General features: G+C 40.6%; 1 protein-coding gene across 1 annotated transcript; it reads right to left on the minus strand.

Moving 5' to 3' along the window:
* Positions 1–86: 86 nt before the first annotated feature.
* On the minus strand, positions 87–18,525 carry ash2l (ash2 like, histone lysine methyltransferase complex subunit). Its single transcript, XM_030743173.1, is given in 24 exon segments — positions 87–587; positions 589–642; positions 727–746; positions 749–785; positions 859–924; positions 926–961; positions 1,043–1,135; positions 1,762–1,937; positions 1,940–1,954; positions 4,084–4,251; positions 6,294–6,350; positions 6,353–6,367; positions 6,370–6,444; positions 6,447–6,508; positions 7,668–7,752; positions 7,755–7,766; positions 14,222–14,239; positions 16,552–16,627; positions 16,730–16,825; positions 17,076–17,171; positions 17,835–17,929; positions 18,035–18,123; positions 18,219–18,364; positions 18,461–18,525. Coding segments are annotated over 24 exon segments (1,677 nt in total). The 5' UTR covers positions 18,497–18,525; the 3' UTR covers positions 87–533.
* Between the last annotated feature and the right edge of the window lie 6,333 nt (positions 18,526–24,858).

The raw sequence follows: 24,858 nt of genomic DNA on the forward strand, positions 1-24,858 counted from the left end.
AACAGTAAAGTAGCTTCTTAAAAGGCTGGGTGGACCTGAAAAGACCTCTCAGTAAAGCCAGATGTGATGAATCAAATCAATTTTCCTGTGGCATTTTTTTTATTAATTGTACCCAGTGTATAAAACAGTAAATAGCAGAAACACACACAAAAAAGAAAATAAAAGGACTCCAGATTTTTGTCTACAGAGTAAGTGAAATGCTGAAACGGCTTGTTTGGCAGCAGCAATATACACATCGTGATACCAAAAATGTGTTAAACTAACATCCAGTAAGATCTCTCTATAGCATAACAACTTCAAAATCTACATGTTTGAAGCCAAAGCACCGTAAGTAAGCTGATAAGAAAGTCTGGTGTGGAATTGTCTCCTGATGGCACACTAATGGTATGCAGCCATCAGCTAGTTGTCATTTTCAAAGGTCTTATGTCTGGTAAAAATGCTTCTCTGCTGACCGTATTTTTCTATCTCAGGGGCTGAAATGCTGCAGCTTCTTACAGTTTATCGCAGCATGAGGTATACTCAATTTAATGTTTTCATCCCTCCCATGGAGGACTGCGTCGTCCATCCACCTCAGTCTCCACATGGTTACAGCATATCAGCTAGAGTGTGCTCGATCACAGCTCCCCAGCCCATGTCACTCATCTGAAAGTAATCAAACAGTGTCTCAGTGCAAGTTTTTAAGATCATGTGGAGAAAGCTGGAATCTTGAAAGGTAAAAGCTCTCACCGGCTGATACTTAACATCTTTGGAGGGTATTTGAAGTGGGGCCCAAAATTGACAGAAACCTGAAGAGAGGTAAGAGTATACTTTAGGAGTCTTTAGGATATTTAGGAGTCTTTACAGGATGTGAACGTGTACTGACCGTGCAGCTCTGTACAGTGAGATGGCAGGGAAGTAGAGGCCCTCAAACAGGTTTTCAAAGGCAAACACCTTGGTTCACTCCATTTTTATAGAAAATCATCTGAAAAACAAGACTCAGGCATTAATAGTGTGAAATGACAGCAGGTTTTCCAAACAGACTATTTTGGAGAAGTTTTCTAACCCTGCTGGGGCTCATTGGCTTCAGACTTTTCTCTGCTTTGTCCACATAGTCCTTTTCCTCAAAGTACAGGTAGCTCTTGAACTTAATTAGTGCCTGGAGAGGGAAAAAAAAAAAAAAAAGAGCATTTTAGTTATTCTGAAATTCCCGGTTTTCAGGATGGGACATTTATTGCTCCCTCATAGGCTCCGGTCTTTCAGTAATAAACAAAACTGTTCAATTTGTGTCATTTCTACAGCACAAACTCAGAGGACCACATTTTGCATTTACATACAGTACCAGTCCATTTTGAAACAAATGCAGGGGAATAAACCTGTCTGTCAGATATACAGCGGGTACGGAAAGTATTCAGACCCCTTTAAATTTTCACTCTTTGTTTCATTGCAGCCATTTGCTAAAATCAAAAAAGTTCATTTCATTTCTCATTAATGTACACTCAGCACCCCATCTTGACAGAAAAAAAAAACAGAAATGTAGAAATTTTTGCAAATTTATTAACAAAGAAAAAACAGTGGCCTCCATATCATTAAATGGAAGAAGTTAGGGATGACCAGAACTCTTCCTAGACCTGGCCGTCCAGCCAAACTGAGCAATCGTGGGAGAAGAACCTTGGTGAGAGGGGTAAAGAAGAACCCAAAGATCACTGTGGCTGAGCTCCAGCGAAGCAATGCTCAACACAAGAATAAATCAAAGCAATGCTGCTGATTTAGCTGAGGGGTTACCTTGTCCTTGTATGTATCAGGCAGAGCCTTGGCTATCTCTGTTTCTTCAGGCAGCTCTATGAAGAAGCCCAGTGTGTCTCCCTGACCATAGCCTGAAGAATAATGCTTTCCTATCGACTGGTGAAACCGCGTTCCCTTCTTACTGCGCCATGAGTAGCTGAACTTGTCGTAACCAGTGGTGCTTGCAGGTTACCTAAGATGTAAATAAGGAAACGTTAACATTTCAAGAACTCTTCAGACAAAGAACAATGAGCTCAGATTGTTCAGATACAAAGCCCTCTTACAATTAAGCTAACTTCTACTACTACCTACCTACTTTGTAGGACTGCCTTTTTACATTTGCGCAATATTTCTAAAATCAGAAATATGTCATGGTTGTGGGCCGGTGGCCCAGAGTCTTGAGTTCTTTTTTTTGTGTAGTTCCATTTTGTTGTATTTTTGGCTGTGTGTGTAACTATTTAGATCCTCAGTTTGTTATGGTTAGGTTTTCTGTTAGTTAGTTATTTGTATGTGATTCGGGGTTTCTTATTGTATAGTTTTATTTGTATAGGTATTTGTATGTGATGTTAGGTTTGGGTATTTGTGTTTAATTCCACTTCCTGTTTTATTTTGATAGTGTCATGTTCCTTGTGTGTTGTATTCTGTTTTGTTTCCCCTTGTCTCATCTGCATAATTATGGTCAGCTGTTTTTCCACCTGTTGTCACTTCCTTCAATAGCCCTTGTGTATTTATTGTCTGCTCTTGTCTTTGTCGGGTCCTAAGTCTTTGTACATTTAGGTTAACGTCTGTGCTGTGTGTTTTGAGTTTTCAGTTTTCAAGTACTTCATTTTCGTGTAGCTGGCCTTTGTACCTTTCGTGTTTACTTTTTCAATAAAAGTTGAATCAAGATCAGCTCTTGCCTCATCCTGCTTTGAGGTCCTCTCTGCCCTGCAGCACCCCGCTGTGACAAATATCCTGTCTCAGAATGATGCTGAAAAGCTAATTCATGCATTTATTACTTCTAGGGTGGATTATTGTATTTCATTATTATCAGGCTGTCCTAAAAGCTCCCTGAAAAGCCTTCATCTGATCCAAAATGCTGCAGCTAGAGTACTGACAGGGACTAGAAAGAGAGAGCACATTTCTCCCATATTGGCTTCTCTTCATTGGCTCCCTGTTAAATACAGAATAGAATTTAAAATCCTCCTCCTCACATACAAGGTCTTGAATAATCAGGTCAATCTCATCTTAAAAACCTCATTAGTATTATATCACCCCAACAGAGCACTTCACTCTCAGACTGCTGGCTTACTTGTGGTTCCTCGGATACTTAAGCGTAGAATGGGAGGCAGAGCCTTCAGCTTTCAGGCCCCTCTTCTCCCCCAGTTTGGATTCAGGAGACAGACACCCTCTCTGTTTTTAAGATTAGGCTTAAACCTAAACCTTTTGATCAAGCTTAGGGCTGGATTAGGTGACCCTGAACCATCCCGTGGTTATGCTGCAAAAGCCTTTGCTGCTGGATGTGTTCCATGATGCACTGAGTGTTTCTTTTCATCCACCTCTTTTTACTCTGTTTATACCCCAATCGGCATTATTCATTAGTTAGTATTAATCTCTGGCTCTCTTCAACAGCATGTCTTTTGTTCTGTCTCCGTACCCTCACCCCCCCAACCGGTTGTGGCAAAAGATTGCCCCTCCCTGAGCCTGGTTCTGCTGTAGGTTTCCTCTTGTTAAAAGGGAGTTTTTCCTTCCCACTGTCACTACGTGCTTGCTCATAGGGGGTCGTTTTGACTGTTGGGTTTTCTCTGTTATTATGTGGGGTCTTTAATTTACAATATATGTTGCTTGAGGCGACTGTTTGTTGTGATTTGGCGAAATATAAATTTCATTCAATCTACACCGAGCTAGACTTTATAGTACCACATACACATGAACGACAATGACCCACAGTCATGACATTCCTGTCTTAATACACATATGCAACCAATGCCCTTTCATACTAATTGTGTTTGACCAAGCCAAAACTAAAAGACTTTTCCAATATATTTTATTTATTTAGTTTTGCTGATATATACTATATAATTTTCTCTGAATTCTAGTTTATATTCCTATATAAGTTAACTAAAATATCTTTCCACACCCAAGTTTTTGTTTATACATTTAGTTTTATTAAAATAAAATAACCATGCAATAGACTTAAACTGCTCTACAGTCAATTTATGTGACTGCATATAATTTAACAATTTCATTTTTTATGTCTTTTGACCCTGTAGTTTGATTATAAACAATCCATATTATCCCTAAATGTAAAACAGGTTTGTATGAGTACAAAGCACTACTGACCAAGTGGTTGAGCCCAGCCAAGTCTGGCTGCAGTCTCTTGAGGCATGTCATCAACAGACACCTCAAAGTACCAGGCGCCTTTCCGCACGCCATGGGAAGCTCGGACCATGGAGTAACCCTTCTCCCCGGTCACTGTCAGGCGGTCATCAGAGATCTTCAACTGAGGTGCTGCAACACAAACATATTCATTCATACACATATATATAATAAGCTTGAATCTGCATACAGTATACAGTACTGTGTAAAAGTCTTGAGTCAACTCTAATTTTCATTTCCCCTTCCTCCCATTGCACAACAGTCAAAATTCCCCACTTATGAATCTGTGTAGTAGTGAATTAGGATTGAGGTGCTTCATCAAACTGCCGTTGGACGTGACGACAAACACAAACACAAATTTGGAAAACTTTTAACTTTATGCAAAGTCCTACCGCTATTTTGCTTGCAGTTTTATTACTTCCCTGCATATTTTTTTCTTATTCAGTCACTGAAATCTAGTCTATCTGGGGCTTTTACCAAGTGAGGCAGAAATGCAAAGGACAGTCACATCACCAATAAATGCAAGACCTGCCTTCCATCCTGCACTCTGAGGGTTCTGGAATGTCCTTACCTTTCTTCTCACAAAGCTTGCAAATTTCGGCTCTGGGGTCCATTATTCTTTTTAGCACTTTGCCTAAGTCTGAACCACCTGACAGCTGTGTGGTAGCTTATGACATCATGTGATTCAGTGCACTGCCCTGATGAAGTTAAGTTTTAGTTATACAGCAACATGTTTAAACTGTTAAACTTACGGTTAACCCAGAGGGGGGATATTCTCATTTGCTTCTTTTTATCTCAGGGCATATCAGTGCAGCAGAGTCCACCAAACACTGAGAAGTCCCTATCAGAGAACGGCTTACTGTTTTCTTGCAATTTTGTGGGAAATCAGAAAGCTTGTCTTGACTGCTCCATCCCTGGATGTGTAAAGCTTGGGAAAATTCCTTGTTGCTTTTGAAGCTCCTCTAGCAAATGTTCAGATGTCTGTTCCTGCTTTGCATCAGTCAAGTTCTTGTATTTCTCTGTGTTTCATCTTGCAATGGCAATTCAAACTGCAATCACAACAGCAGCCTGCTTTCCACAAACTAAGCACACAGCTTCACCTTTGACTTCAGTAAAGAAATACTTAGAAGTCCATTCTTGTTAGAAACTCTGTATTCTACATCAATCAATCAATCTTTTTTTTTTTTATGACATCTCTTGGAAACACAAAATCAATCAAATGCAATCAAACGCAAATCTCTCACAAGTGTCTATGAAGTATTCCAATACATTTACAATGAAGTTGCATTCACTTGCACAAAGGTAGGTTTGTACATCAAAAATCAGTTGTGTCATCAAAGTTATGTTGTGATTTTCCACCAAATCACAAAAAAACAGTAAGCATTATCAAAGTGTCTGGTGACTGAAATGGGGCAAACTGCATTGATATACTTAAGTATATTTGAATCCTAATTTCCAGTTGACCTCAGATTAGGGACAACCAGAGGGCCCAACATGATCCAGGGGCTACACAATGGCCAGGTTCTACCCTACAGCCATCTGTTATGGTTTGGAGCTGCATTTTAGCCAGTGGCATTAGGGAGCTTATCAAAAATGATTACAAACATAGAAAAGTACCATTAGATTTTGACCCAACATGCAATACCATCTGGTTAGCAATAGCTGCATTTTTCAGCACAACAATGATCCCAAACACATGCTAATCTAGTAAAAGCATATCTGTATCAAAAAATAGACAACAGAACACCATCAGTCATAGATTAGCCTCTCCAGAGCCTGGACTTCAACATCTTGAGGCACTGAGGTTTCATCTTGACAGAACAGAACAAAATGTAGCCAACATCCAAAGAAGAGCTTTGAATGTTCTTCCAGAAGCCTGGGGAACTATTTTTTGAATACTAATTAAAGAAATTTCAAGAAAGCATGCCTAAGAGAGTCAGGCTGTGTGTTGAAGAATAAAGTTATATCAAATATGACTTTCACACTTTTTGAAATTATATACCCCATTTTGCCTCATATACTGCATTTCCATTTATGTTGGATATGTTTCAATGAACTGCTGCACTATTTCTTAAAGAAATGAAGGGTGACTCAAGCCTTCACAGTATTGTCTAATTAAAAACAGAACATGAAACTTCAAATCAAAGTTAACAACCTCTCCTCGAAATGAGTACCTCTGTCATGTAAGGCCAGCAGCACTCTCTCATACAGACAGGCCCTGTACAGATCACAGGTATTGGTTTGCCTGCCAGCAGTCCAGCTCAAGCTTCTCTGGGTCTGGAGCATGCGGGTCTGGTTCTGCGAGAACATAACGGTATCCATCTTATTAAATGGGTGCTCCAGGGGGTAACCATGAGGAGGCAGCCGCTGGGCTGAAAACAGGGGGTCGCTGCAAAGAAGTAGAATGGCAAGTTACAACAGGTTATCACTGAATGTTAACACACACAATGTTAAAGTTGCATTTAGAATGCCCACAAGCATACCTATGTTTTTATATTTTAATTAGCTACACCACATACTTCAAAAGACTTCATGTCTGATAAAACCACTGCAATGTCCATTTTGTCCATTTCTGTCAATGTCTAAATAGACCAACTTAAACCAAAATTCTTTGACTCTCTTGGTTGCCTCTAACTGTGGACTTTCTATATATCGAAAATATAGGATAAATGTTATGCAAAAATCCAAAGGATCTGATGTGCATGCTTTTTAAATGGATCTTTACACAGTAGCTTTACAATCCAACTCACATAGCAAAATACCCTCTTAATTGGATAAATATGGTTAATTCATAGAAACTCAGAGCTCTTCTCGCAACTTGGCTGGTCATTTTCAAATGATTTTATCAGCTGGCCTGGCCCGTCTGTCAAATTTCAAAAAAGTCACGTGGCCCCAGAGCCAAAAAGTTTGCCCACCCCTGGTTTAGAGGGTTTAATTCCAGAGAATGACTAGGTCAGTCTAAAACCTTCCACTTTTGCCCTGATGAACTCTTCTGTAGTTTGACAGTATGTTTTGGGTCATTATCTTACTGCCCGATGAAAGCTCTCTTTCTTTAAATTGACAGACAAAATATTTCTAAAGACTTCTGAGTTCATTGTGCTGTGTTTCACAGATGAGCTTGTATGTTTGGGATCATGAGACCATCCTCTTTCTCCAAACTTTAGCCTTTCCATCACTTTGGTGAAGGTCAATCTTTGTCTGATCAGTCCATAAAACTTTCCTAGAGTGTATGTTGTATATGCAGTCTTCTGAGAACACTAGATTGTGATACCGTCACCCTCTGGAGGTTGTTGCTGATGTCACTAACAGGTGTTTTAGGGTCTTACAATGTTTCTGTCGTCAACTGCTGTTGTTTTCCTTGGTCTACCTGTTCAACTTCTGTTACTTAGTACACCAGTGACAACTTTCTTCTTCAGGACAATCCAAATGTTTTCAGTCTACAGCAAAAATAAAGGGACTGGCCTATGACCCAAACCTTTTGAGGAGAGTGTATACACTAGTTTCCCAGTACATACAATACTGCTATAAAATATGCTATAAGTTAGTACCTCCTGGTTCTCTTAGTTGCTCCTGCAGCCGTTCCCTCTTGTTGCTGCTGCTGTTTACGTTTGGCTCCTCTTCCTTTTCCTGGGCAGGAGCCAAAGCACCTTTAAGAACACAAAACAGATTAACATATGAACCCATACAATCACACACGAACACAGAGCTAGGCAGTAGCAAAGGAAATATACAATTAGTTGCCAGTTTATGACACAGTCCTGCCAGAAATTCTCCTTTCACTGCCCCCTCCTGTTTCACCGCTGGTAAAACAAAATTTTGATTTGAAGGTCAAATTCTTTGAAACTTTTTAACAGTAATATTTTGTCAGCTTCACACACACAAACACACAAACAACACACACACACACACACACACACCACACACACACACACAGATCAAGAATAAGATCATGACCACCTGCCTACATCGTGCCCCCCTTTTTGTGCCAAAACAGCCCTGACCCATCGAGGCATGGCCCTCACTAGACCCTCAAGCTGTGCTGTGGTATCTGGCACCAAGATGTAGCAACAGATGCTTTAAGCCTTTAACAGCAGGCGATCGCCACTGATGCACCCGTTACCTGCCCTTGCCCTTGGCTGTAGATCAGGAGGTAGAACAGGTCACCTACTAATCAGAAGGTTGGCAGTTCGATTCCTGGCTGTTTGCCAAAGTATCCTTGGGCGACGATACTGAACCCCAAGTTGCTCTCTGAGGCAAGCATTGGAGTATGAATGCGTGTGAATGTTAGACAGTAAGCACTTAGCTTAGCTACACATGGAAGTGCTTGTATGAATGGGTGAATGCAAACGTGTTGTATAAGTGCTCAGTTAGAGTTGAAAAGAAGTATATAAGAACTAGTCCATTTACTTGCTGTGAACATCTGGTTAAAGCGAGCGTATCGCCGCTGAAACGTCTGATTCAAATGCACTTTGAGTTATCGTAATTACGTGGCCTTTTGTCACCAACGCTTCACGCCCAATATAGGGCTATTACGGTAATTAGTGCCGGAAGTCCATGAATGGCAGCACTTTTAAGTTAACGGGCCTGCGGTAAATAAAGGGTTAAGTTCTTTAAGTTGCAAGGGGGGCCTCCATGGATCCGACCTGTTTGTTCAGCACATCCCACAGCTGCTGGACTGGATTGAGAACTGGGGAATTTGGAGACCAAGTCAACACCTCCTCTTGCTCTTGTGCTCATCAAACCATTCCCTGACCATTTTAACTTTGTGGGAGGGTGCATTATCCTGTTAAAGAAGCCAAAGCCATCAGGGAATACCGTTTCCATAAAAGGGTGTACATGGTCTGCAACAAATGCACAAGTACACACACAAACCCCTCTGATGTGTCATACACACGCACCCAGCCATCCACGTGATGCAAAAGAAAATGTGTATCATCAGACCAGGCCACCTTCTTCCATTGCTCCGTTATTCCAGTTCTTGGTCCCCTGCTTATAGAATCAGGCTGAATCAGGTGACCCTGAACCATCCCTCAGTTATGCTGCAATAGACCTATGCTGCTTGGGGGTTCTCACGATGCACTGAGTGTTTCTTTTCATTCACCTCTTTTTACTCTCTTATACACCATTCTGCATTTAATCAGTTTTATTCCATTTCTAGCTCTCTTCCACAGCATGTCTTTTGACCTGTATCTCTCCCTTCAGCCCTAACTGGTCCTGGCAGATGACTGCCGCCCCCTATCCCCGGTTCTGCCGGAGGTTTCTTCCTGTTTAAAGGGAGTTTTTCCTTCCCACTGTACCACTGTGCTTGTTCGAGTTTCTCTGTAATTATTTTAGGGTCTTTATCATACAATATAAAGTGCCTCAAGGCGACTGTTGTGATTTGGTGGTATATAAATAAATTGAATTAATGGCACTTTCAGCCATTAATCCCATGCAGACCAGTCAGCATGGGCACCCTGACTGGTCTGCGACTGTGTATTCCCATAAATAGCAAACAGTGATGCACTGTGCCGAGAAAAAAAAAAAATTGCAGAAAAACTTAATGCTGGTTCTGACCCCTTTCTATCAAAACCAGCATTAAAATCTTCGTCAATTTGAGTAGCAGTAGCTTGTTTGTTGGATTGGACCACATGGGCAAGCCTTCACTACTCATGCATGTCAGTGAGCCTTGGCCACCCATGACCCTGTCGCTGGTTCACCACTGTTCCTTACTTGGGCCACTTTTGATAGATACTGACCACTGCAGACTAGGATCACCCTACAAGAGCTGAAGTTTGCTCTGACCCATCATAATTTGGCCCTTGCCAAACTCAAATCCTTACACTTGCCCGTTTTTCCTACATCAACTTCAAGGACAAAATGTTCATTTGCTCCTTAATATTTCCCACCCACTAACGGGTTCCATAAAAAAAGAAATGATCAGTGTTATTCTCTTCATTGTCAGTTGTCATAATATAAAGCTTGATCAGTATATATACTCATACACACATACATACACACACACACACGAGAAAACAAACACACCTCAGCTCGGAATCCAACCTACATGAAAGGAGGATTTATTGCAGGGCTGTGTATTACTTTAGCTTTACATTAGCTTAGCTCTAGCTTTGTGTAATGAGATAAAGGCTAGCAGTATTGCAGGCACTGGTCTCCAGGGTCGATTGCACCAACTGGTCTTTACTGAACCAGAGCCTAAATACTAGGTTGGTCTTCATTAAGACCAGTCATTAGAATGGACTTCACTCTGTTTGCACCAACAAAACTTAAGCCCAGCTTTAATTATGCTCAGTTTTAGTGTATTTATATAAATGCATGTGACTGTGGTTTTGTCTAGCAGAGTCACAGCAACTATTGAGATTCAAAACAAAAGAAAATAAAAACAAACACAAAACAGGAAATGCTAGCAGTCTAAGGAAAACGTGAAACAACATACTGAGCAAGACAAATGCTCATTTCTTTAAACTAAATAATGTAATAACATTTAAAAAATATCAGTATACACTGATTCTTGGTGTCTGTGGAAAGGCTTATCTGCTGTCATCATTTTGTTAGGTGTGGAAATGACAGTGCCCTCCTGTGACACTGAGGGCACAGTTGTGTTTGTGGGAACAAGATATTGAGTAAAGACATGCACCAGCTCTGCTTTTGTTGCCTTGGGCTGGAAAATGGCCTGCTCGCAATCAAAGCCCTGGTTCACCATGAAAAGTCTCCGAAGACGGCCAACACGTCAGCAGACAGTGGTGATAAAAAAGGAGTTGCAGAACCCGAACAACATGCTGCCACTAGCTAGGGCTCACAACTGGACTTAGTTGTGGCAGCTCCACAGATGGAAGACGTATTGGAGTTGGATTATGAGGATGACTGTGAGTACCCTTTGGAACTCGTCATATCCACCAAGAAGGACGAGGATGAAATTTTTCATTCTCTTAGTTCGAGCTGCTTCTCAGGGTGAGGAATAAGAATAACTAAGCATAAGAATAAGGAGACGAGTAGTGGCTTTCCCCACTCCTAGAATGGATAAACAGAATGTGTGCATTACTCATTACAAAGGAAAGAAATTACCCCATGGCACCATAGAGGCAAAATAGTTGATCCTAGTCTTGCCAGAGCTGCTGCTTTTCAGCTGCAAAAGCCCAATACAGGCGACTTCCTCCTCAGATTTTGAAGCATGGCTTAACTCTACATGCCCCCTTTAGAGCAGTTAGTCACAGCCTACCTCCATCAAGTCTGACTACACATCTTCCAGGAAACCCCACACTGCCACAAAAAGCAGACTGCATATTGAATCTGCCATGACTGAAAGGGCCTAACAAAGTGTCAGCTTTAGCTGTTAGAACACTGAATGTTTCCCTCAGAGCATTCAAAATGCTAGGGCATCCACCAGATCTCTTTATAACTGTAAAAGAGGTGTTTGAGGATTGGTGGACACATTTCCCATTCAGTGTCCAGGTTCACATGATTCTGCGACTCTTACAGGACCTGACAGACAAGAGTAAAGCCTTTTCCACATTGCTACTGTCATTTAGGCCATCATGCCAGCACCCTTTGGTGTGCCGTTATTTTTAAAAAGGTGACATAGGCTTCTCTCTGTCTTCAGGCCTATGATGCCCCCTTTTGGACTTTGCAGTGGTTTTGGATGGGCTCTTTGGTCCCACATTTGAGCCTCTGCCTCAAAAGGACAGGGTTGCGCTGGCTTTAGCCTCTGCTATTCACGGGAGTGGGAATGTAATCAATGATAAGATGGAAAGTGCTTATATGTAGAAAAAAATGCTTGCATGAATATGTGTGAATGAGGCTTCTAATATAAAGCGCTTTGAGTATTCAAGCAGATTAGAAAAGCGCTATATAAGAACCGGTCCATTTATATTCATACACTTCATGCACTCAGTTTGCCACAGGGCAGGTTAGGTGTCACTGAAGCCCAACCCAGCCTTTGTGCCTATGCTGGTTGATTCATGTGTGCCTATTACCTCAGCAACATTCTCCCTGCCTCTTTTTTCTTCATCTGAAGAATAAAGGTTGCATATGTTTTTATTTTGGATACTGATTTAGACAGGACAGAGTTTAAAAAAAAAAAAAAGTGACCAGCTCTTCGTTTCCTGGGATGGCCCACATAAAGGCAGGCTTACCACCAAGCAACAGCTCTCACACTAGATTGTGGAGGCAACTGCCCTTTATTATAGAAGTCAGGGCCTGCAAGTTCACTCCAAGTTCACTCATGGTCTAGGAGGATCCCAGGCCCTGTTTAAAGGCCTGTTAATCCAGGACTTCTGTACAGCACCAAGCTGGTCCTCACTTCTCACGTCTGTCCAGCTCTAGCGACTAGACGTTTTTATTAAGTATAGCCCAAGCAGTACTGAGCTCTGGGTCCTGACTTGGATAAAGAGGGTATTTGTTATTTGCTGGTGGCTGCTGGGATATCTCAGAGTAGCATGAGTGTGATCTCTCACCAGACAGCCCTTCTTGCTAGGGCAAAGCAAGAAATACTTATCATAAATAATGACAGTGTAGTAGTGCAAGCTACTTAAGGGTGGGTGGTTCTGCCCAACATGGTCATTTTGATCACCAGAAAGTAAGAACTGGAGTAATGAGATAAATTCTGAGGAATACCCAGGCAGGCGCATCTTATAGTGAGACATCTCACTCATGCTATTCTGAGAACCAGGGTTATGCAAGTAACCTAAAGTTATGATTGACTTAGCTTAAGTGCTGTTGGTGCAACTGAACCCAAAGGCCAGAGTACAGTGAAAGCAGCAGGGAACTTGAGAACAGAAGGTCATTGAAAACAGTTTGTAAATGACTAAACAAAAAAAAGTTTACTATTAAATATTACAGTTGATGTACAACTATTTTTTCTTTTTTAAATGTATTTTTATAACAACATTGCCAAAAAAAACAAAACACTACCAAGCATACACACAAACAGAGAAAGCAGGTTATTCAGCGTCTGAAGTACACAGGAAGACGGCAGGCACAAAAGGCGAGGAATTAGTTCACATGGCATTTTCCAAATACTATCAGCCTCTTTAATGTGACCCTGCCACATCTGTCTGCCACAAATTCAGATTATATTAAAGAAGATTTACTAATTTAATTTTGATCATTCCTTCAAGGATGAATAGAACGTCAAATGTAAATGTTTTAAGAAAAACAAGTATTAATCAATGTTGCCGAATTACCAATAACTTAAAAAAACAAAGTAACAGCTTCTCAGTAATTGCGCAAGTCTTACCATATAATTTATAAGTTATTGGCTCTAATTCTAGCATGTTGTTCAATATGCATCTGGATCTTTTATTGACTATCCTAAATTAGTGAACTAAAGGTTTTACCCACTGAAGATGTGATGTGGAATAAAGGCATATTAAAGGGAGAAGAAAGTGAGGAGTGTCCACTTTTCTATAACACTGTGAAAGGGCTGAATTTAAAAATTATTTTCATGATTAACTAATTGTTCAGTAAATAAAATGACAGGAAATAGCTAACTTTTCACATTATCTGGAGATAATTTTATATAGCTTGTTTAATTTCTACAAATATCTAAAAGCTGTCATTTTGATTTTCTTTCTTTGCTGCCAAGCTTATGTTTGTTTTTTTTAATTAATTTTATGGCTTAAGTGCTGTAACAAACCTTGAGATGGAGGCAATGGAAGAGGGTGAGGCTAATAAGCATTGGGTAAAAGCCAACAGCAAATCAAAAATGGGACTCTACTCTCATAGCCATTGCACCTGGGAAGGGCAGAGTGTCATTACAATCAGGAGATTTTAAGGGATTTCAAAGCCCATTAGCAGCAAGCCAGAGACGAGCAAGATACAATCACCCATGAGGGTAAAAGCATCCAGGAAAGAGGGTGGGAGACCAAACAGATGCACACAGCAAACAGGGAGGTTACAACTACAACTGGATGTGGATGAAGTTGCCCTAAAGATGCTAATTGAGGATCAGTTTAGCTTGAGTTGGGTTTATGCTAGGGGGAAAAGCCTGATTGAAACCCACAGGGCCAACTTCTATCCAGAAGGGTTACATAACAGCAAAAAAGAAAAAAAAAACAAAACCACCACACGACTGCTCCAGATGCCAAAAAAACCACATATTCACCTGAGAAAGAAGATCCACCTGGAACACAATGCACAGAATCACTATGGGCATCACATATCACACTGTTTGGCTGAGTTTGGGAAGTTCATACTGCATATTATTCATGTAAGGCTGATTTCACACCCAACCCATTTGGTTCAGTTCAGACACACACATATGCCTTGATTATACTCTTTTGTGGACATGGAGCGCTGGAGACAGCACAATCATTCCTGTTCATTCTTTGTTGAAATCTGCTTTAAGTTTGCTGCCTTTTGGTTGGTGCACTCCAATGTAAATTCTTGGTGGATAAGTTGATGTGGTCACAAAAAAAAAAAAAAACCCTGAAAACCAAACCAAACAAATAGGCAGGCACATGCAGGTCTGCCCAGGCCCTCACACTCACCATCTGATGAAGAAATTTACATCACATCACTCAGGCCCAAGCAGCCCCTAGAAGACTCGTGGACACGGAGAGTATAAACAAGGGTTTAGTATGGTTCATTGTGGAAGTTTGTGAAAGGTATCAAACTCACTGTTCACTGTTTTTTTCACTAGTTTTACTGGCTCCTTGTCTTCTTTCCTCTGAGGATACACCACACATGCTTGCCAGTTTCCCTTGCCACTCCAGTTGTACTTTCCCGGTTATCTCATAACTCTTCCCTACCACCCAGAGCCTGTCTCAATTCCTCCCTTAACTCTGTGCAATATTCCTCCTTCAATTTCCACCATTTAATCCTTATTGCTACCTTCACTCGCTTCCTCTTCTTGATTTCCAGAGCCATCCTAAAGTCTACCATCCAATGCCACCTAGCTACATTCTCCCCTGCCATTATTTTGTAGTCTATTGCCTTCAGATTCCACCTTTTGCATAAAATAGTCAACCTGTGTGCATCATTCTCCACTCTTATGCATCACACTGTGTTCTTCCCTGTTCTTGAAGTGCGTGTTCACCACAGCCATTTCCATCCTTTTTGTAAAATCCACTACCATCCTTCTGCATTTCTCTCATTATTATAATACCTACCCAACACCTCCTCATCACCTGTGTTCCCTTCACCTACATGACCTCTGAAGTCTGCTTCAATCACCACTCTCTCCACCCAGGGGACTCTCTGCCACTTCACCCAGTTTATTCCCGAATTTCACCCACTTCTGACATCCAACCCTGTGGGGCATACACACTGACAACATTCAAAATCACCTCTTCGATTTCCAGCTTCAAACTCGTGATCCTGTCTGATACTTTCTTTACCTCCACAACAGTATTCACATACTCTTCCTTCCTATGCCATTTATTTTCCCATTTACACATTTCATTTCCAATGCTCCTGGCCTTGCTTCATTTCCATCTGATCTTCTAGACACACATATGAACCTTCTCTCCATTATACCAGCCAGCTCTCTCCTCTAGCAGTAATAGTCCCTACTTTAAAGTACCTGCTCTTATGTCCACGCTCCTGCACTTTCCACTGAGCCCCTGCTGGCAAACAGCACCAGAAGGGGGCCCTGACTGACCCGTATGGGAATCTCATTCTTTATGCTCTGCCTGTTTGTTTTGGCAAAGATTTCATGGCAAATGCCGTTCCTAATGTAACCCTCCCCATTTATCGAGGACTGGGTCCCAACACGGATTTGTTCTATATAATAAATAATATACACCCTAAATTCAAAAATTTCTTAAATTTCCTAAAAATTATTAAATTACACCTTTTCCTTCTTTGTTTTTGCAGTTAAAAAAAGGCACCCGTTAGGATCTGATGTGCTACTAGAACCAGAAGATGGCAGTCGACAGCAAAATCAGGAAAAAAGCTTTGACTACCAGGCACTGGACCAGTACAGTGTGTGCAGCACTGTGAAATTAGATCCTGTGTTAAGTACACCAAACAAAGCTACAAAGTCACAATTCTGCAACAACTGTGCAGTCATCTGAGAGCAGGCTGGGGTAAGATGCAATCTTCAAAGAAAAGTAGAATAGGTTTAAATGAAAACTCAATAGCAGTATTTTTGCTTGAAATACCCAATCCTAATCAGTAATATGAGATCATTTATGATATATTCATTTGTGCAGGGAAATTCCCTGATGAATCAGAAAATGCAACACAAGAATGTTGAGCTTGTGTCCCACTGTGCATTTATGCAGAAAGTTATAAATATTCACAAAATAATTTCATGCTTGGAGGAGCTGCTGGATACACAAAAACAAACTACAGATTAATAAGGGACCACGTTTTATTACTACAAGGCCAAACGAACCAAACTGTGGGTGTGAAAACATCCACAGATATCCCCACCCCCTCCTTTATTAATGCACATCATCAGTTCAGAATTTTAGTGTTTTGCATCCTTACCATTGAGCCCACCAGTCACGGGAGTACCAGTGGTCTGTTTCTGTGTATCATATGAGGGTCCAATGTTTCCCAGGTCCTACACAAGACATACATATGTATTTATGTTTAAAAAAAAAAACAAAAAAAAAAAACAAATGCTCCTCCAGTGTGTGACAAAACAGAGCAGAGTGGTAGCTACCTGGTCCAAAAGCCCAAATTTAGGGTACTCCTCTTCAGGGTCTTTACTGCCAGGGTCAGGGTGTTCTTTCACCAGAAAAACATCGCGCTCTTTGCTCTGGAAAATAGAAGTACTACTCCAAACTAATACTACAACATATCAGTAATAATAACATATTATTTACATAGGATACCTAGCAACAAAACAGCAGTGCATAAGGGTGGACACTGGATAAGAAAGGTTAAAAAAAATTCCTTCCTAACTGCTGTCTTCACATGAACTGGGTTTTATGGGGAGAATTTAAAGTATGACTGCCCATGTTTTCTGTGTACTGGACTGCACCAGTCACTGTACACCGCAGCATTACCATCGTCTTCACTATGTTGTTTGGCCAGGTGAGCTTCCCGGGTCTCTGGCGAGTTGTCATGCACTCCCAGTACTTGTCAATAAATGGAATGATATCCTGCAACCAAAAAAAAGAAAGCTGAAAATTCATTAATCATACAACTTAGGTCTTCCAAAAAAAAACAAACAAACCCCAAAACAACAAAAAATGTTTCATAGCCTCCACTGGATCATTCTGATCCACTTAATTGACCTGGAAAAGATTTGGCATCCAAAAACCCTACCTAATGCAACCTGACCCATTTATTGCAGCTTAGAACTGGCTTCTGACCTTGCACGACTTGTCTCAGACGACCATCCATCAACCGTGTGTTTATATACATTCATGGTCATTTCCCATTACGATTTAGGAAATGGACTGGAATGGACATTATATACTACAAGCCTCATTCACACCCACTTTGATACAGTGCTTTATTCTATCCTTGGATGTAGAGGACACTGATCAATTGATCAGTTATTTTTTTACTCAATTTTCAATTGTTTTCTAGTCAAATGTGGCTTTTATGTTCATTGAAAGTTTTTTATTATTATCGTTTGCAAGAAATTAAGAAGTTCTAAGTCATTTGTTTGTTTTAGTCACATAAAACATCATTTGATCCATAAATAACTTTATCATATTAGCAAATGAACCAAGGGGTGATTATATTGCCTAGGAAAAAAAAGATGGTTACACTCTCAGTGTAATTTCATTGGAAAACCCAAAAACAGTTACGCCCACCTTGTCTTTGGAGAACATGGTCTTTGGGTGCTCGTCTTGTGTTCTGGATCTCCATGTCAGGTTTGCAAGGGCTGTGAGACACATCTCCTTCAGGTCTAAAAAACAAAAAACACTTTGTGAATAATTCAAAACACTGAGCAAATTGTGAGCTTATAGTTTTAGAGGGGTTAATAGCTGGTTAAAGCACAGGGAACACTTACTTGCTTGTTTTCTAAGGAAGTATGTGTTACCACTGTGATGGCACACATTGCAGTGAAACACATAATTGGTCATAAAGGGCAGACAGGTTCTGTAGAGGAGGAGAAAAACTACATCATAAAAACTGTCAGGATAGTTACACAGGTCCTGATATTTTACTGATGAGCAACTGAATAATAGTTTTACTCTGTGCCAATGCCAAATGTGTCTGCAGTGAACCACTTCATGCACAAAGCACACTGCAGCTCCACCTCTCCCAGCTGCCTGCCACTCTCCTCATCTCCAGATCCAGTAAGAGCATCAGCAGCCTCTGACCCTTCACCAGTTGCCTCCTGGAATAATCAAAGCTGGCTTAGTAAAACATTCACCATTTGAAATAAAATGCAAGATGTTAAAAACAAAGCCTCAGGAATAATAGAAGGTAGTACCATCCCCTCTTTGCCATTTGATGATTCAGTCTCCATACTGGTGGGCAGCACCCCATATACAGTTTCCCTGAAAGCCATTGGAAAGATCAGATCAGATATGTATAACAACCAGTAACAAGACAACTTAGAACTTTCTTTAACCAAATTTACCAAAATTTACCAAGACATGAAGAAATTATGTGTGATGAAGAAATTATGGTAAATGGTAAATGGACTAGTTCTTATATAGCGCTTTTCTACTCAGATATGAGCACTCAAAGCGCTTACACAACACGTTCACATTTACCCCATGCACACGCATTCATACAAGCACTTCCATGATTAATTAATTAAGCTAAGTGCTTCAATCGTCTAACATTCACTCACATTCATACTCCGACGGAACGGTCGGAGAGCAACTTGGAGTTAAGTATCTTGCCCAAGGATACATTGGCCTGCAGTAGCCAGGAATTGAACCACTGACCTTCCAATCAGTAGGTGACCTGCTCTACCTACTGAGCTACAGCCACCCCCACATCCACATGCCTTCCCTTTACGAGGTATTTTATTTTTGTTTCAGATGTTTTTTATTAGAAGCACAGCACAAAAGTATAAGGGCCACATAAAACTTTTGCTTCGTTTTCATTTTACAATGGCCCGAGGGCAACGACACACACACACACACACACACACACACACACACCACACACAGAAAAACAGTAAATAAACATGAGGCCAAGGTATTAACCATAATAATAGTGATGATTAGACATTGAAAAAAAAGGGAGGGGGGGGGGCAACAAAACAAAACAGGTGGCGGGGCAAAAAAACAAAAGGTGAATAATTGACGAAAAAGACAAAACTAGATTAGAGGTAAACAAATCAAAGCAAATATTAAACGTAAACCACTCCAAGTCCCAAAAACCTACCACCCGACCCCCTGACTGCAGAATTAAACATCACCAAAATAGGAGAGTAAAGGTTTCAGATTTGGTCAAACTTATTCATATTGCCAGTAATGCCATATCTTTTCTCCAGGTGAAGTGTGTTTGTGAGCTACTATTTAACACAGAAACATCTTTGCCCTTCCAGAACTGCAGAATAAGTTTTTTTGCAATGATTAGTGCATATGATAATAGGCATTTTTGTGAAACGCCGTAGCCTTGTATTTCTTATAAGTTCCAAAAAATAATTACCACTGGACTTGGGCTTATTGTAACTTTTAGAGGTATTTTACTTTTCAATCAGAAAACATACTGTCAGCGAAATTTTCTATTTTACACATGAGTCTGGCAAGGTATCTGTATCAATAAACAGAAGATCTTCAGATATAATTTCCAGACTTCAAGGTTTGCCAGCACACCATAACACCACAACAACAGGTCTGTTGATATATAGTTGGCTGATCTTTACATAAGGTTGCTAAGCTGCAACGTACGGGACGTCTTGAATGAAGGAAAGCTAACGCTAGTTAGCCAGTTGCTAACAGTGTTCTGATAAATCAGCCCGTTTATTCTCGCGTTCTGTATGCTTATAACCAGCATATAACCTACACATTTTAAAACAGTCAAAATGTCTCATTAGGCAGGCATACCCTTCTCGGTCTCAGGTTCCTGCTGCAGCAGCGATGCCCGCTTCCACTTCGGACGCCATGTTTCAAATCAATGACGACAAGAAAAACATCGCGAGAGATGACAGTTTCCGGTTACTGGCGCTACAGCCACAGACTGCTAACGAGCGACGTACCAGGTTCGCAAATTTTGTTTTTGTTTGCGCGCTTCAAAAAGAAAAAAAAAAAAAAGAAGAAAAGAAGAAGAGAAAAAAAGATACATGAATAAATAAAGGATAAAAAGTAGCAGGTTTTAGTCCTGAAGTAGGCGTATGTAAATACATTTAAGGAAAATAATTTCAGGACATTTTGTCCATCATACAGCCAGAAGATCCAGAAATATTTTGAGATCATTCTTTCATCCACTTGTGGTGCCTGATCTTTGTATGTTTAAATTTAGTAGCAAAATATTCTGCTAACATAATCAGAATATTTACCAGAAAGGCCCAATTTTGTCTTCTTTAAGATTCAATTTTTCTGATATTATGTCCATAGAGTGCAAATATATATTTTAGAGTAAATCCAAATTTGAAAGTCATCAGAATCCAAAGGAATTGGCGCTCTCAGTTGAGCCTTATTAAAAAAGCTGATTGGATGGATTCAGAATTTTAAACAATTCTTTAGCTTTGGGCAGAATTGGATAAGACAGATATTGACATCTCATTCATTCATTATTCCTCATCTTCACTGAATTCTTGAAGAATGTATTCCTTTTGAGTTTACCAGAGTGATACCTTTTTGACTGAAGGTTCTTATCAACCTGTTTGAAAACTGTTATCTAATTGGATACCTTCAACAGTTAGTGGCCTCAATTCTGATACAATTTTGGAATGTATCAAAATTTGTTGAATCATAGGGATCAGTATGATATTTCTCACTCTGTTATATTCAATTAATGGGCACTGGAAGTTGAATTTTAGAAAAAAATTCTATATGGCTGACTTGGCCATTAAATGAGTCACAGGCCATATTCCGTTTCCGGTTCTGTTTTTTTCCACTTTGGTGTATTATGTGGTGTTAAGTTTTGTATAGTAATATATATATCTATAGATATATATATATATATAGATATATATATATATATATATATATATATATAGCCATCACAAGGTTGTCTGTCTGTAACAGGAAGTCCCACAGGATCTTAGCTGTGTCATTCTCAACCACCTTGGGGGCGTGTGCCATTTTAACCTGGGGACTTCAAGGTCATACTCGGCACAGATGTTCTCCTGTATATTATTCCAGCCACTTGGTTATGGCGTTCCATGCATGCCCTGTCTGCTAGCATCTTGCACTCTGCGTTATGTGCTGGATTGTCTCAGGTATCTCTGCACAGCCCGCACCTGGGGTCTTGCCTTGTGTTGTAGACCCCAGCCTCTATCGATCTTGTGCTCAGAGTTTGTTCTTGTGCTGCCATAATTAGTGCCTCTGTGCTGTCTGTCAGTCCAGCTTTGTCCAATCATTGGTAGGATTTTTCTATGTCAGCCACATGCCGTGCAGAGGCCTGTCCTTCCATGATGGTTCCTGTTCTTCCTCCTCCTTGTTCTCGGGTTCTGGTGCCTGAGGTACTCACTAAACACATGATCCTTTGTGGCCGTCTTCCCGATGTATTCATGGATCTTGTTGTGTCATCTAGGAAAGTGGTTCTGACACTCACTAGTCCTTAGCCTCGCTCCTTCCGCTTAGCGTACAGTCTCAGAGTGCTTGATTTGGGTGAAACACTCCATGCATGGTAAGGAGCTATCTTGTCTTGACATCAGTGGCTTCTATTTCCTCCTTTAGCCAGCTTCTTATCCCAGCAGGGTATCTGACAACTGGCAGGGCATAGGTGTTGATTACGTGGATCTTGTTCTTCCCATTCAGCTCACTCTTCAGGGCTTGCCTTACTCTCTGCAGGTACTTGGAGGTTGCAGCTTTCCTAGCGGCCTCTTTATGGTTCCCATTTGCCTGTGGGATTCCAAGGTACTTGTAGCTGTCTTCAGGCAATGTTGCCTTCTGGTAGTGCAGTCCCCTCAGTTATGACTACTTTCTCTCTCTTTGTTACCATCCGACTACACTTCTCCAGTCCCATTGACATTACAATGTCACTGCGGTAGATACAAGTGGTGTAGATCAGTGAATCGATATCTTGTTCACTCCTGGTGTACAGCTTGTGTGTACAGGTGGTGGCTGATGGTTGCTCCATTTCGTAGTCGGTATCTGTAGCCAGTCTTGTCAGTGATCTGGCTGAGGGGATTCAGGCCTATTCAGAACAGTAGTGGGGACAGAGCATCTCCTTGGTACATCCCACACTTGATGGTGACTTGTATAATGGGTTTGAAGTTGGCCTCTAGTGTTCTTATTCCCCCTTCCCATTGAGTTCTTGATGAAGGTTCTAAAGGTCCTGTTGATCTTGTATAGTTTTAGGCATTCCAGGATCCATGTGTGCTGCATTGAGTCATAGGCTTTCTTGTAGTCAATCCAGGTGGTGCACAGGTTGATCAGACTGGTCTTACAGTCTCGAGTGTGTCTTAGCCTGCAGCTGGTTCATTTGTTTTGCCAGGTGGTTGTGGACTGCAGTTAGCTTCTTTAGCCAATAGGTGTGTATCATGTCAGGGCCTGGTGCTGTCCAGCTCTTCATATGTGACACTCTTTCCTGGATGTCTGCCACTGTGATGGTTACTGGATCCTGTCCAGGGAGGTTGTTGTGGTCTGTTCTTAGATCCACTATCCACTGAGCATTGGTGTTGTGGGACACATCCTTCTCCCATATGCTCTTCCAGTATTGCTCTGTCTCCAGCCTTGTTGGGGGTGCTGTTCTCATATTGTTCCCCTGCCACTGAGAGTATATCTTGGATGGTTCAGTGGAGAACATCTGGTTTATTCTCCTGGCTTCTACCTCTCTGTTATACCTCTTCAGGCACTTACTCATGAGACACACTGTGCCAGATGCAGCAAAGCAACCCCAGAACATAACAAGCCTCTAACATGTTTCACAGTAGGTACAGTTGTATTTTCTTTATATGCTTCATTATTGCATCTGTAAATATAGAGCTGGTGTGACTTGCCAAAAAGCTCCAGTTTTGTTGCATATGTCTAAAGGACATTCTCCCAGAAGCTTTCTGGCTTCTCCATACACATTTTGGCAAATTCTAGTCTCACTTTTTTATGATTTGCTTCAAACAGTGGTGTCCTCCTTGGTTGTCTTCCAGTAGTTCACTTTGATTTAAACAAATGGTGTGATCTGACACTGATGTACCTTGACCTTGGAGTTTACCCCTAATCTCTTTGGAGGTTGTTCTGGGGCTCTTTGGTTACCTTTTGTATTATCTGTCTCTTCAAATTGTCATTGATTTTCCTCTGGGGCCATGTTCAGGGAGGCTGGCTATATTCCCATGGACCTTAAACTTTTGAATAATATGTGTAACTGTAGTCACAGGAACATCAAGCTGCCTGGAGATGATCTTATAGCCCTTTAATCTTTAATATACTTGTCACTAACTGTCTTTCTCATCTCCTGAGACAGGTCTCTCCTTAGGTTTCAGTGTTCCATGTTCAGTGTGGTACGCACCGTTGATACTAAACAACACAGTGACTACTTTTCACCCTTTAAATTGGCAGACTTTCTAGGAGTACCATCATTTTGTCCAGGCCAGTTTAGTTAGTTAGTTAGTTAGTTAGTTAGTTAGTTAAGAACCAGTCCATCCAAAATAATTCTGTTGAACTATAATTCAAAACCATAATAACAATAATTATTGTTGTTAGATGCAGATGTGCACTGCAAGAGTTGCATTTTCTTCCAGACAACAAATTTGCATGTGAAGGGAGAAGTGTAAATAAGCTGCACACTAGACATACCATAAATATAACAATTCAAATGGAAATATAGCATCAAGTAGCAATACGCAGATTAATCTTCACAACAAGGTGAAAGTGTTGAAATAACTCTGTACAGGAGACAGAAATAAGACTGCATAGTAAGAAACAACAAATCACATGCCCGATGATATACTGGAAAAGATGCGTGTTTTGGTCTGATGTTTTGTTCTACAGGACCCAATGAGGCCGTTAACCGGTGACAGTGAAGGGCACAGAAGAAGGAACTGATAAGCTGCTACAATGCTTGCATTTTCAATAACTTGTAACGGTGTCAAGTCTGTGTATAAAGTTTGAACTAAGATAGAGAGCGGTGTTAGACTTTGTGAAGCTGCACTGACTGCATCAGGCAGCTCCGCAATTCTGAACCAGATTAATCTGTAAACTGTTGAAATGGCTTTTATTAAATTTAATAATTGGACTCCTTATTCCTGTTTGTGTCATTCCTTTCAATGAACGAACACGCAGAAACCTAAAGGCTTAAACAGCAATACACACACTCTTATTATTTAAATTCTTTCACATGACAAAGTAACTAAATGCAGATAAATTACAAAATAAATAGTATTATGGATTTACAGTATTACTTACTTCTAGCACCTGTGTAAGTATTCTCTTTTCTTTCCAACTTTTACCACTCACAAAGTAAGTGCAGTTTAAAAAGCACTATGGTGAAATTAGACCATTCCACTTAGCTTCTGAAAGTCAAGCATTATTTGTGAGGGCTGTTACAAGCACCAGTAAAAATACATTGAGTTCAATGGCAAGTGTGCCCACAGACATCTCACAAAGGGCATGTGAATGGAAAAAAACAGCCCAGTGTGTTCTAATAAATGCCCTGAAGCTACTGTCAGGGAGATAATAGTTACGTTTTCTCCTCCCCTTTCCTCATCCAATGATTACACATCTGTGACATTAGGATACAGAAAGGCTGTTATGAGATAATCGTTAACCT

This window comes from Archocentrus centrarchus, chromosome 12, assembly GCF_007364275.1.
Source record: "Archocentrus centrarchus isolate MPI-CPG fArcCen1 chromosome 12, fArcCen1, whole genome shotgun sequence".
In the NCBI taxonomy this organism is placed as follows: Eukaryota; Metazoa; Chordata; class Actinopteri; order Cichliformes; family Cichlidae; genus Archocentrus; species Archocentrus centrarchus.